This window comes from Sphaeramia orbicularis, chromosome 17, assembly GCF_902148855.1.
Source record: "Sphaeramia orbicularis chromosome 17, fSphaOr1.1, whole genome shotgun sequence".
Lineage (NCBI taxonomy): Eukaryota > Metazoa > Chordata > Actinopteri > Kurtiformes > Apogonidae > Sphaeramia > Sphaeramia orbicularis.
The window spans coordinates 46,097,406-46,112,405 of record NC_043973.1 but is presented as its reverse complement, the minus strand read 5'-3'; the positions used below and the strand labels follow the sequence as shown (position 1 = coordinate 46,112,405).

Here is a 15,000-nt window from a genome sequence, read left to right as displayed (position 1 = left end):
ATACTACCACTACTACCACTACTAATACTACTGCTACTACCAGTACTACTATTACCGGTACTACTACTACTACTACTACTACTACCACTACTACTATTACTGGTACTACTACTACTACTATTACTACTACTACTACATTATGGTCTGTTCAGTCTACATGACAGTTTTGTAAATTCCAGTTGTCTATTTTGAGCCTTGATAAGATCTCAGATTCCCTGGTACAGAAGCATCGGACAGCTTTCAGTGTTATTTATGAGCCTTTGATTTGTTTTGTTTATTACACCTTTCCACATACAGACAGTTCAGTGTGAAAAATCCCTCGACGATTGCCAGTTTTTCGACGCTGGAACCAGTGTGTCTGACACCAACGGTCCTCCCATGATAAAAGCGACCTAAATCACGCCGGTAGCCAGCTGAGCAGAACCGACTGCATTTTTTTTTTTTTTTTTTTTTTTTTTTTTCATTTGTAAGTGACCTAGAGGAACACTTTGATGTACGCTATGATTTGGCTATGATGGACTTGATGGGCCTCATGTGATCGCAGATATTTTATAGTAGCTGTCAGAACTGGAAGATGATTGATGCGTCTTGTTCTGAAGTTGTAAAAAGAAAAGAGGGAGCTTGGTTATGTTTAGAGTTGATGTACTGTCATTGAAGGTTCTGCCAGAATGTCCTCCAAAGTTATGTGCGTAGCCTTCCCTCTTCAGGCATAGCTTTACCAGTCATAGCCACTCTTCGGATCATCTGTCTCTCAAAACTGAAAATCCTTCTACTTGGAGCGGTAATCCATTGGCTGCACACGCTCCAGGTCGATCCCGTATGTCACTGTGACCTGACCTGAAACGTTTGCTACTCCATGTTTTTCCCTCTTTTTCCTTTCAATCACTACATCTGACACAACAGATTTTACTCTAATAAACAAAATATTTTCCAAGATCTGGATTTTGGGATGTATTTGTGCAGTAAGCAACACAGAGGCCAAGTGACAAACCCACAGACTGAACATAAAAACCGGCCTTGAACGGAGCAAGGTTATAAAAGTTTTGGATTTTTGATTATAGTTTAGTTTTATTTAGTTTTGACTTGTTTTTTTTTTTTTCTCTAATTCAGTTAGTTGTAATTAGTTTTTAGAGCAGGTTTGCTAGTTTTTATTAGTTTTCGTTATTTTCTAAATGCTTAGTTTTAGTTTAGTTATAGTTTAGTCTTCGTTTTTTTATATCTTTCATCTTCCTAACCATCGTATTCCGATAAATCCCAGACAGGACTCTGCTGCTTTTTTCCACCTTTCATCTTCATGTTTCCAGGTAGAGTGGGGACCAGAAGACGACTCTAAACCACAAATGACGAGAAGTGACATATGGTGCCGCTAGCTAAAATACCTCGAGCAAAATAAGTTGATTTCATATCAATCTGACGTTGACAAAGATGAAAACGAAGGTAAATTTATCCATAATTTTTATACATTTTAGTTTTATAAGCACACAATACAGTTTCGGTTAGTTGTTTTTTTCCTTTTAATTATATGTTTTTATTTATTTCAGTTAACGAAAATGTTTTTCAATTTCAGTTTTCGTCATTTCGTTAGTTTTTGTTAACGATAATAACCTTGGAACGGAGTAATTCATCCTATCCCAATGGGAGACGTTAATGCGATACCAGATTACGACCGATTCTTTCATAATCATTCCAGTCACCAAAGTAAACACTGGACAAAAATTGTTTGTTTTAATACACACTTATCAGGAGAAAATGGACTTTGTTTGAGATCTGTTGCTATATCTGGAACATTTGTCACTTTTCCACTATCGGTTTGGGTTCGCATTTCCTCAGGCATGTTCGACTTCTGTCACATATAGAGGAGTATACAAGAGTTTTGACCCCTTTTAAAGGCGGTAAAAACAGGTTTGGAAATGACAACATCATCAGTGAAGTACATGATATTATCACAATATTAGAATCAGAATCTTTATTGGCCAAGTTTCTCCACACAAAGTTTTGAATTAAGCCTTGAGCGCCGCTAGTAATTGTGGGCTCCATGAAAGGTAAGTGTTGCGGACCCCTCATAAAATTCAGTCTCTTGTCGATCTTTTGGAGGGTGGGGCGGGGGTGTGGTCCATAACTAACGTAAGTAATGCTGCCGTGAAACTAAACTGAAACTTAGCATCCCTTCAACATCTGACTCCCGGCTTCTATGCTTCTATTATACAGCGGACTTTACACGAAAATTTCACAACTTCTTCTTTTTTTTTTGTGGTTTTTATTAGGACACATTTTCAGTTTCAGTATACATATCCTCTCAGCACTGGTATAAACATGTCCAGTTTTCCAAAAAAACAACTAACAGCAAACAAAAATTTAAAATTAAATAAAAAAGGAGAAAAGTAGTACCCCCCCACCCACACTGGTCCACATTCACTTAATTATGAGTGTTATAACTATTCTATTCTTTTATGTTTTCTATAGATGTTTTATCAAAGTAAGAGACGAAAGGCCTCCATGTAATGTAAAATTTCTCAGTTGATCCTCTGAGAGACAATTTGATCATTTTTAGCTTCAAGAAAGACATTACGTCCGTTATCCAGGCATGTCCTGCTGGAGGTTTAGGTGACTTCCAAAGAAGGAGAATACATCTACAGGCAATCAAAGAAGCAAATGCTAACACATTTAGTTTCTGTGTAGTGAACCTACAGGGGTTGGACAAAATAATGGAAACACCTTCACCTCAAGATGATAATGCCCCAATCCATACAGCTAGAATTGTTAAAGAATGGCATGAGGAACATTCTAATGAAGTTGAGCATCTCGTATGGCCGGCACAGTCCCCAGACCTCAACATTATTGAGCATTTATGGTCAGTTTTAGAGATTCAAGTAAGACGTCGATTTCCACCGCCATCGTCTCTAAAAGAGTTGGAGGGTATTCTAACTGAAGAATGGCTTCAAATTCCTTTGGAAACAATTCACAAGTTGTATGAATCAATACCTCGGAGAATTGAGGCTGTAATTGCCGCAAAAGGCGGACCTACACCATATTGAATTATATTTTGTTGATTTTTTAAGGTGTTTCCATTATTTTGTCCAACCCCTGTAGATAATTCAGGGGGACTCCAAAGATGGCAAAAAGTGGACAAGGTGTTATATCAGCGTCTAGAACTGTGGATATAATCTCAAAAAAATTCTTCCAGAAACCAGACAACCTCGAGCAGGACCAAAAGGTATGGGAAAAGTGGGAAGGGATTTCACAATTTGTAATCTGTAATCAGTGAGATCTAAGAATTTATGTTTACACAACAGACCTTGAAAATCTTATTTCGAGAAATCTTACCAAGAGAATTTTTGCTTGTTCCATTGGCTGATTTTTTTTTGCTTGAGTTCAGCAAAAAAAACTTGAATTCAGCAAAAAAAAAAAAAAAAATCTGCCAATGGAACATTATCTCTTATACTGTTATCTAAAAATAAGTTCTTATATCTCACTTACAAGTTACTCTTTAGGTCACAGGTGTCAAACATGCGGCCCGGGGGCCAAATCCGGCCCGCCAAAGGATCTAATGTGGCCCGTAGGATGGATTTGTGAAATACAAAAATTACACCGAAGATATTAACAATCAAGGATATCAAAATCATTTTAATTCAGATTCCACATACAGACCAATTAGATCTCAAGTGGGTCAGAATCAGTTAAATACTATCATATTTATTTATTTATTTTTGTTCTAGGTCAAATATTAAATGCTAAAATGTGCTAGTCTGCTACTGTTGTAATTTTCCATTGTTTACAAATTGCTGAATGTAGAAATCATGCAAAAATTAACGACTTTTGAATTCTGACCTAATACAAATTGTGAAAAATAACATGACCTTTGATAACATGAAGTGTAAAGTGTATGTAATAACCTCATCCGAGTACCGCACAGGTGTCAAACATGCGGCCCGGGGGCCAAATCCGGCCCGCCAAAGGATCTAATGTGGCCCGTAGGATGGATTTGTGAAATACAAAAATTACACTGAAGATATCAATAATCAAGGACGTCAAAATCATTTTAATTCAGATTCCACATACAGACCAATTAGATCTCAAGTGGGTCAGAATCAGTAAAATACTATCATATTAAACCTAGAAATAATGAAAACAGCTAATTTTCTCTTGATTTTAGTGCAAAAAAAGTAAAATTACATGAAAATATTTACATTAAAAAACTGTCATTTTACAAAACATGTGAATAACCTGACATGTCTTAAGATAAGTAAATGCAATTTTACCAATGTTCTGCCTGTTATTAAATGTTTCGTGCATTTGTAATTGTAATGTAAGTTGTAACGCACATGTATAAATGACAAACTAATAATCTGAGGCATAATATTGTTAAAATTGCACTTGTTTTTCTTAAGACGTTTCCAGTTGTTGATATTATTCAGATTTTTGTGGATATTAACATTAGTATAATTTAATTTGACTTTTTTCACTGTTATTATTTTACTGGTCCGGCCCACTTGAGGTCATACTGGGCTGAATTTGGCCCCTGAACTAAAATGAGTTTGACACCCCTGCTTTAGGTGATTATGTCTAATTTTAAGTGTGATGAGAGATTTTGACTTGAAATGAGAGAAATAGAATTGGTAAGATTTAGATTTCTGAAGTGCAGAACATCCATCTTTATCCTGAGACAACAGACTTTTCAGAGGTGTTTGCACAGTGGCTTCCTGGTGGACTTCACTGTCATGTACTTGGTTCATACTTCATACCTTGGCCAGCGTTGGCTCCCCTGTGGCGGCGTTTGCAGGGCAGTGGCGGGGGTCCTGGTGGGAGGCGGTGGCGGTGGATGCCCATTGGTCGGTGTAACCCAACGGCGTGAAGTAACCACAGTCCTGAACGCTGGAACCCCGCTCAAACTCCTCACAAACGCCATCCCCGTCAAAAACATAACACTGACTGGGTTCACCTTAGGAGATGGAGAAGAGAATGAGAGAGGAGGATTTATGAAAGAATATAAAGCCTGGTTTCTTAATCTGGCAGAGTATGAAGTTATCCCCCGCGGTTAGACTCCCATCCAAATCTATTTGTCAGTGAACCAAATCTGAGCAAATCTATTCTGTATTTTCTTTGGCCTCTTTTAATGTTAGCCATGTCAGCTCAACCATATCTGACTCTCTGCGCTGTCATCACTCCGTAAATGATGGCAAACAAATGAACTTTGACTCCAATTAATTATTGAAGATCGTAATAATTTTGTAATGTTAAAAGACAAAAAGAACTTAATGTGTGACTTTGGTGGTTTGATCCAACTTCCAACTTGAAAGGTTGTGTCTATATTCACCAGATGAGAGATGGAGAGTTGTGTGTTACAAAAACCGGCCACACCGATGGTCTAAACCTGACCAAGTTTAGTAGAAAGAAAAACAAGACCGACGGAAAAGATGACAGGATTTTTTGCTGTGAACGAGCTGAGAAAAAACAGCAATTTCATCAACTGCGCCTATAAAAAATATTGAACTCATCGGATGTTTATGCTTTTGTAAAATAAGATAAGATAAGGTTATTTGTCACATGCACAGTTACACATAGAACGTCGCACAGGGGAATGAATTTTTAACAAGTGAATAACAAGGGGAAAGAAAGACGTGCAGCACATCAGATAAAATGGATGAATGAATGGATGGATGGACGGACGGACGGATAGACAGATGGATGGAGTAAAATACAAGTAGACGATGGATGGATGGATGGATGGATGGATGGATGGACGGATTAATGGCGTAGAATACAAGTAGATGATGGACGGACGGATGGACAGATGGATGGAGTAGAATACAAGTAGACAATGGATGGATGGATGGAAGGAAGGAAGGAAGGAAGGAAGGAAGGACGGAAGGATGGATGGATGGAGTAGAATACAAGTAGACAATGAATGGATGGATGGATGGATGGATGGATGGATGGATGGATGAAGTAGAATACAAGTAGAGGATGGATGGATGGATGGAAGGAAGGAAGGAAGGAAGGACTAGAATACAAGTAGACGAAGGAAGGAAGGAAGGATGGATGGATGGACGGATGGACGGAAGGAAGGATGGAGTAGAATACAAGTAGACGAATGGATGGAAGGAAGGATGGAAGGAAGGAAGGAAGGACAGACGGACAGATGGAAGGAAGGATGGAGTAGAATACAAGTAGACGATGAATGGATGGAAGGAAGGAAGGAAGGAAGGAAGGATGGATGGATGGATGGATGGATGGAAGGACTAGAATACAAGCAGACGAAGGAAGGAAAGAAGGAAGGATGGATGGACGGACAGACGGAAGAAAGGAGTAGAATACAAGTAGACGATGAATGGATGGAAGGAAGGAAGGAAGGATGGAAGGAAGGAAGGAAGGAAGGACAGACAGACGGACGGAAGGAAGGATGGATGGAGTAGAATACAAGTAGACGATGAATGGATGGAAGGAAGGATGGATGGATGGATGGATGGACGGACGGAAGGAAGGAAGGAAGGAAGGAAGGAAGGAAGGAAGGAAGGAAGGATGGAGTAGAATACAAGTAGACGATGAATGGATGGAAGGAAGGAAGGAAGGAAGGATGGATGGATGGATGGATGGATGGATGGATTCTTCTCTCAGTACCAGTTTCCCAGAATCATCCAGTGTTTTTAGTGTTTTTAGTGGGTTTTTTTTTTTTGTGTGAAATACCCATCATGCAGTGTGTTCTCCGGAGCTTCCACTGTCTTTATAACTGCAGTTTCCTCAGTTGTCATAACTCATAACTCTTATCTGTGCATTTGAATGTATCTTTCCGGTCTGGTTTATTCACCCTATGGGATCCAGAAGCAAGAATCTGTCCGTTTAGTCATGTCTCACCGAATAACTTAGAATGATTTAGGACTCATGTATTAGCAGAAACAGTATATAGTAAAAGACAAATTCTCCGATGTGATCCGAACAGTCTTGGGTCATACTTCACGTCCTTAAAGGTTAAAGGAATGTAGTCCTGGGCCAACAATCCTGTTGTGTTTCGAGCCAAAGTGAGCAGGAATTTTGGACTTGCAACGACTAAGGATGAAACTGATGTAATTTGAACTTTAGCAGAAGGGGAAAACACCGCAGCTAACATCCTTCCTGTTCCACAGCTGCACCTGAGCTATCAACGAACAGAAGTCGGAGCAAGACACTGAGGGTACTGAGAATAATCCACCGCAGCAAAAACCAGAGCGGAGCAGAAATTGAACCTTCCGGTACTCCAGGGGTGTCAAACCCATTTTAGTTCAGGGGCCAAATTCAGCCCAATATGACCTCAAGAGGGCGGGACCAGTAAAATAATAACAGTGAAAAAAGTCAAATTAACCCTTTCATGCACAGTGGACAGCTCTTCTACAGCTGTTCTCTTGTATATTCATGGATTTTGTTGTTCTTTTCATTTCTTTATTTTTATTTTATTTTTTTTTTTTTTACACATATCTTTATTAAAGTTTTAAGACACTCCATATCTTTTCTGACATGAATTGGCAACATTATGTACAGGGGTTGGACAAAATAATGGAAACACCTTCACCTCAAGATGATAATGCCCCAATCCATACAGCTAGAATTGTTAAAGAATGGCATGAGGAACATTCTGATGAAGTTGAGCATCTCGTATGGCCGGCACAGTCCCCAGACCTCAACATTATTGAGCATTTATGGTCAGTTTTAGAGATTCAAGTAAGACGCCGATTTCCACCGCCATCGTCTCTAAAAGAGTTGGAGGGTATTCTAACTGAAGAATGGCTTCAAATTCCTTTGGAAACAATTCACAAGTTGTATGAATCAATACCTCGGAGAATTGAGGCTGTAATTGCCACAAAAGGCGGACCTACACCATATTAACTAGAAGCACTCGGAGAGCGAGGACCTCCGCCAAGGCTGATCAGTGGCCCCCCCCCGTGGGCCCCCCCCCACGCCAAGGAGGTTATGTTTTTGCCAGGGTTTGTTTGTTTGTCTGTCCGTTAGTGTGCAACATAACTCAAAAGTTATGGACAGATTTTGATGAAATTTTCAGGGTTTGTTGGAAATGGGCCCCCCTGTGGGCCCCCCCACCCCCGATCACCACCAAAATTTAATAATTTCTTCCTTATCCCATTTCCAACAAACCCTGAAAATTTCATCAAAATCTGTCCATAATTTTTTGAGTTATGTTGCACACTAACGGACAGACAAACAAACAGACAGACAAACAAACAAACAAACAAACAAACAAACCCTGGCAAAAACATAACCTCCTTGGCGGAGGTAATAATTAGATTTTGTTGATTTTTTAAGGTGTTTCCATTATTTTGTCCAACCCCTGTACATGTTTCTGTGCATCAAAAATGAAACGTGTGGTGTTCAGCTGAGTGGACATTTCTGCAACTTCATGAAAGATAGGTTCATAAGATTTTTTTTTTCATTATAATTTTTTGTATGTACACTGAACAAAAATATAAATGCCCCACTTTTGTTTGTGCTCCCATTTTTCATGAGCTGAACTCAAAGATCTAAAACTTTTTCTGTGTACACACAAGGTTTATTTCTCTCAAATATTGTTCACAAATCTGTCTAAATTTGTGTTAGTGAACACTTCTTCTTTGCTGAGATAATCCATCCACCTCACAGGTGTGGCATATCAAGATGCTGATTAGACAGCAGGATTTTTGCACAGGTGTGACTTAGGCTGGCCACAATAAAAGGCCACTCTAAAATGTGCAGTTTTATCACACAGCACAATACCACAGATGTCACAAGTTTTGAGGGAATATGCAATGGTCATGCTGACTTCAGGAATCTCCACCAGAGCTTTTGCCTGTGAATTGAATGTTCATTTCTCTACCATAAGCCATCTCCAAAGCTGTTTCAGAGAATTCATGAAGAAGACTGTGCGAGGAAAATGGTGGTCACACCAAATACTGACTGGTTTTCTGACCCCCCTGGACCACCCAATACAGTAAAAGTGCACATTTTAGAGTGGCCTTTTATTGTGGCCAGCCTAAGTCACACCTGTGCAATAATCCTGCTGTCTAATCAGCATCTTGATCTGCCACACCTGTGAGGTGGATGGATTATCTCAGCAAACGACAAAGGAGAAGTGCTCACTAACACAGATTTAGACAATTTATGAACAATATCTGAGAGAAATAGGCCTTTTGTGTACATAGAAAAAGTTTTAGATCTTTGAGTTCAGCTCATGACAAATGGGAGCAAAAACAAACAGTGGTGCGTTTATATTTTTGTTCAGTGTATTTTTATTTATTTTTTAATTTGTTTATTTATTTTTATTTTTCAGAAGAAATTTTTCAATCAATATTTTTTTCATGCCTAAAGAGGAATAAAAATACTCAAGGTTCTCATATTCGTGCATGAAAGGGTTAAATTATGATAATGTTAATATCAACATAATAATATGAACAACTGGAAACATCTTCAGAAAAACAAGTGCAATTTTAACAATATGATGCCTCAGATTATTAGTTTGTCATTTACACATGTGCGTTACAACTTACATTACAATTACAATGCACGAAACATTTAATAACAGGCAGAACACTGTAAATTGCATTTACTTATCTTAAGACATTTCAGGTTATTCACATTTTTTGTAGAAGAACAGTTTTTTAATATAAATATTTTCATGTAATTTTACTTTTTTTTTTACACTAAAACCAAGAGACAATTAGCTGTTTTCATTATTTCTAGGTTTAATATGATAGCATTTTACTGATTCTGACCCACTTGAGATCTAATTGGTCTGTATGTGGAATCTGAATTAAAATGATTTTGACATCCTTGATTGTTAATATCTTCAGTGTAATTTTTGTATTTCACAAATCCATCCTACGGGCCACATTAGATCCTTTGGCGGACCGGATATGGCCCCCGGGCCGCATGTTTGACACCTGTGCGGTACTCGGATGAGCTTATTATATTCACTTTACACTTCATGTTATCAAAGGTCATGTTATTTTTCACAATTTGTATTAGGTCAGAATTCAAAAGTTGTTAATTTTTGCATGATTTCTACCATTCAGCAATTTGTAAACAATGGAAATTACAACAGTAGCAGACTAGCACATTTTAGCATTTAATATTTGACCTAGAACAAAAATAAATAAATAAATAAATAAATAATTAAGTATGTATGTATGTATGTATTGTTGATTTATTTTGAATATGAAAATGATACAAGCTTCCTGATTGCTACTAATTGACGTCTTTGCACAACATAATATAGAAATGAAAATTTAAGGGCACATAAAATAATAATACACACAAAAAGAAAAAGGACAAAAAAAAAAAAAGAAAAAAAAAAATCATATTCGAAAAGGACTGAGAAGAAGCTATACATATTGACTGATTGATTGATTGATTGATGTATTTATTTCGAACATGAATGTCAAACAGAAGAAAATAAATAAACAGAACACTTAAACATAAGACATATAATACATATTCGAAAAGGAGTGAGAAGAAGTACAACTTATAAACTCCCACCCCTTCTCCTTTTATAATTAATAACAATAATAACCTTCCTCGTCTAATCATATCTATACACTATGCCATAATATGACTGATACTTCTAGTAAATAAGCTATACATATAATAATGTATATTAACCGTTGTTGCAAAAACAACAAAAAACAAACAAACAAGTTATCCAATTTTTACGTAGTATATTGGAAAAAAAAAGAAGTTATTTTTAAGTTTTAGCCTCAGAAAATGAAAGGGTTAAATAAATAAATAATAAAATAACATTTAAAAAAAAAAAAAAGATAGTTTCTTGAGTAGTTGGTATTTTTGTTTATGGCTTAAGTTGATGAAACATACAAAAGAATTAAAGTTAAAAACAACTATATGAAAAATATTGCCAACATTACGACAACACTGCACACATTTAGCGCTTTTGGTGGTTCGTAGGACCTCTATGGGCAGGATACCGAAGGGTTAACAACAGTAATTAACTTGTAATGTCCTCACTGTAACTGCTGCTGTCACTGTCTTGTAATGTTTGTGGAAATGACCAAAAATAGTCACTTGCCTGATAAAGGTAAACTACAGAAATATGCATTATGGGGATGTTTCAGCAGCATTAGAAACATGGGATTTAAAGGGTTAAAAGTTATTGAGTATGTGGTATTTTTGTTAATGGCTCAAATTGATGAAATACAAAAAAAATCTAAAAAGTAAAAAAAAAAAAAACTGTATAAAAAATACTTTTCCCTTTTTCCCATTATGCACTTTTGGTAGTTCGTAGGATCTCTCTGGGTGGGATACCGAAAAGTCAACAACATCTTGTAAAGCAGCAGCTATTCATAAAAAGGACAGAAAAAACATGAGACACTTCAGACGTTTGGCCTCATTAACATGGGGACAGCTGCAGGAATTAGACAGAAGCCGCATCAGAGCTGTTGCTGCACAATTGGCTTTAATTAACCAGCGGAAACATGTTTTCTGATAAAAAACAAAAAAAAAGCAAATCAGGCCGTGACAATTCAACGCGGACTGTCATCGCAAGTCATTTGGTGGAATTGAACTACGTGAACTCACTGAACACCACACCCCTGCTCTGACAACACCTGTGAAAATAATTAAACCCTTTCAATTCCAAGTCTATATTGTATCAAACAGCACAAAGGTGGACTGATTAACGATCTTTGACTGGACTATTAGGCCCATGTGTTTTTTATTTAACGTCTGCATGCTGTAACCATATTGCACTGTTTAATCTTAGTTAATCAGGCATTTAGAATTACAATTATCTGTAAATCTATTACAACAACCTGAAAGCAGCGGTGCTTAACAGTCTTAAACAAATGCAGCCTGACCTTGGCCGTCTGTGATGACACAACCATAAAAAAAAAAAAAAAAGTGTGGAGTTACGATAAATTGTACAAACACGACAAACAGAGTGACAGCGAGCCATCTGGCGGAGCTGGGGTTAACTGGGTCGAACCAATGTGGCAGGAAAACCCAAACAAATATCCCGTCTATGACTAGAAGAACAACTGAATAATTGGTTTTAAGTGTTGCAATTTGTTAAAAACCTGTTTTTGCCAAATTGTTTTCCTTACTAGTCATGATGTCTTTTATTGTAAAACAAGAGACGTAATAGCTTCAGTCACGGCATGGCTACCCCTGGTGAGAAACAGGGAGGGGGTCGGCCTCCGCTCGCTTCCCCCTGACAAATAAATGGACTGGATGATGGAAATTTTCGCTCTGAAACAAACCCTCGTAACAACAAACTCTTCCACCACAGGATGACTGGACTGAGGTGTGAAACACAGTCAGATGCATGGCCTAAAAAGGAAACCACTAACAACTTAATACTGACTAGTGATTTTTAGATAAAGGAGTTTCTGGTTATATACTATGTGGACAAAAGTATGGTGGACACGTTGAATTCAGGTGTTTTTTGACAGTTGTTTTATTGCATTTGTTTACTTTTTAGAATAGAATGGAATGTCTTTATTGCCATTGTACAGGTACAACAAAATTTTTAAAAGTGCAATCGTCCTAGGTGCCATTAAAAAAGTATAAATAATGTAATATAAAAGAGTTTGAAAATTAAAATATAAAAGAAAAACCCTGATGGCATAAATAGCAAAAAAAAAAAAAAAAAAAAAAAAAGCAAGTGCTGCTCAGATGTTTTATACATATATCTTGGGACACTATCTATCTATCTATCTATCTATCTATCTATCTATCTATCTATCTATCTATCTATCTATCTATCTATCTATCTATCTATCTATCTAGCTATCTATCTATCTATCTATCTATCTATCCTATCTATCTATCTATCTATCTATCATCTATTATTCTGTGTAAGGAAGAAATCAAATATTCAAATTTGGTAACTTTGCTCCTAAATGCCTCAGAGATTATTTTTTTAAATAATAATAATAATAATAATAATAATAATAATAATAATACTAATAATAATAATAATAATAATAATAATAATAATGATAATAATCACACTTATGTAGTAATTTTTTTGGACACTCAAAGACACTTTTACTTGATTTCTCTCAACATCTTTCTTAAGATTTCATATATATTTCTTGGACACTTTTCATTTATTTATTTATTATTATTACCAAGTATAAGGAAGGAATCAAATATTCAAATATGGTAACTTTGCTTCCAGAATGCATCAGAGATGATTCTAATAATAATAATAATTGTAATACATCAAACTTATATAGTACTTTTTTGGACACTCAAAGACGTTGTTTGCTTGACTTCTCTCAAAATCGTACTTAAGAAGAAAAATTTCCCATTCAGCTTTAAGGAAATATTGCATTACATCAGTTAGTTTGGTTTAAATCAGTGTTTCTAAACTTTTTTGAACAAACAGCTCTTTTTGTCATCCTGCCCTGCGCTGTTACAAGTTGTCAACTTGGGGGGTCAAAAGTCAACACAAGTTGTCGAAAATGGGGAGTCTATCTGACCAACGGTACATATGTTGGGGGGCTGCAACGTACCTTATTGCCGAGGAGTGTTGTGGGGTGGGGGTGGGGGGCAAAGTTCGCCATTGACTTAACATGCTGCTTGATATTGATACTTATACAGACTAACCGCCCCCCATTTCAGTCTCGGCGCCCCCTTTCAGCTTTCTCGGTTCCGAACACCCCCCATTGGTGTCCCAACACCCCTGGGGGGTGGTACCACCACCGCTGAGAAACACTGGTTTTAAATTCTATATTTGCTTCCAAAATGCCTCAGAGATGGTTTTACTTCATTTTTTCAAAACATTTTTTTTAACCCTTTACTGGGCAAGTGACTACTTTTGGTCATTTCCACAAACATTAAATATGGTCCAATCCAGTGCCTGGTCCAGAGGCATGTTGGTTTATATAAAACTATACCGTGACTCAGAGAGATTTTATAGACATGTCAAAGCTGTAAATAGTGAATATGAGTCATTTTGTCAGTTTATGACCTTGTAACAGTTGGTTTACCTGCATGTGTTTACGTTTTAGCAAGTGCCTGCTCAGATGTTTTATATATATTTCTTAGATATTTAGTTATTTTATTTTATTTTAGTTTTTTTTTGCCACATAAAAGGAAGGAATCAAATATGGTAACTTCATTGACCTTGATTGAGATAAAAACATCAATATTTACTTAAAATTTAATGTGAGATTTTAAGAAAGTAGATGATTAGTTGTGGTAGGAAATTATTATTTACAGTCACGAGCAGGACAAATATTGAGAAATTTAGACATAGAACATTTAAAATCATAGTCATGGATAAAAAAAAAAATTTTTAAAAATCAATGTGAGAGAAATTCTGTGAAAATCCTCTCTGAGGCATTTTGGGAAGCAATGATAATTTAAACAAAACAAACCAATGCAATGACTTTCTCATTATAGTTCTGTATCCCAGACCCCTGTTAGAAAAGAACGCCTGAGTCAATGTGTCCACATACTTTTGTCCACATAATGTATGTGTAAATCCTTGCACAATATCACAAAAGTACATTTTTTGGTTGCATACCTGGATTTACCCTGAGACGAGGGCCAAACGCTGCTAACCCCAGGCCAGGTGGTTAAAAAAACAAAAAAAAAAAAACCACAGCAGTAAAAAGTACCGAAAAACACGCAGCATAACATGGCAGAAGACAAACAAAGAAGCCGCAGTGAGCGCCCCCCACGGTTGTGATTCCACCACAGGACAACAACAGTTTGTGGTGTGCACACCTCGCCCAGTCCAAAGCATGCAGACAGGCCACAATAGAAGTCTGACAGCACAATGAGCAAGGCAGTTCACACACTACACACACTGTCAACATGTGTGTGTGTTTTAGAGGACGTCAGGGGCACGGCATCAACAAGTCACAGCCAGCGGACACATCCGTTATGTCACAATGCAATAAACAATAAACAACATGGCAGTTTTTTGAGTATTGGTATTTTGTTTATGGCTGAAGTTGATGACATACAAAAAAAAATTAAAAAGTTAAAAACAACTATGATTTTTTTATTTATTGATTT

The 15,000-nt window shown here is 36.9% G+C and overlaps 1 protein-coding gene across 1 annotated transcript in view; it reads right to left on the bottom strand.

Annotated features, from left to right (window-relative positions):
- Positions 1-5,160, bottom strand: part of LOC115437420 (pappalysin-2-like) — an 85,130-nt gene extending 79,970 nt beyond the window's left edge. The window contains exons 1-2 of the mRNA XM_030160645.1: positions 5,136-5,160; positions 4,743-4,939 (exon numbers count right to left, since the gene is read on the bottom strand). Coding sequence (XP_030016505.1) covers positions 4,743-4,939; positions 5,136-5,160 — 222 coding nt within the window. The remainder of the gene's footprint in view (positions 1-4,742; positions 4,940-5,135) is intronic.
- Between the last annotated feature and the right edge of the window lie 9,840 nt (positions 5,161-15,000).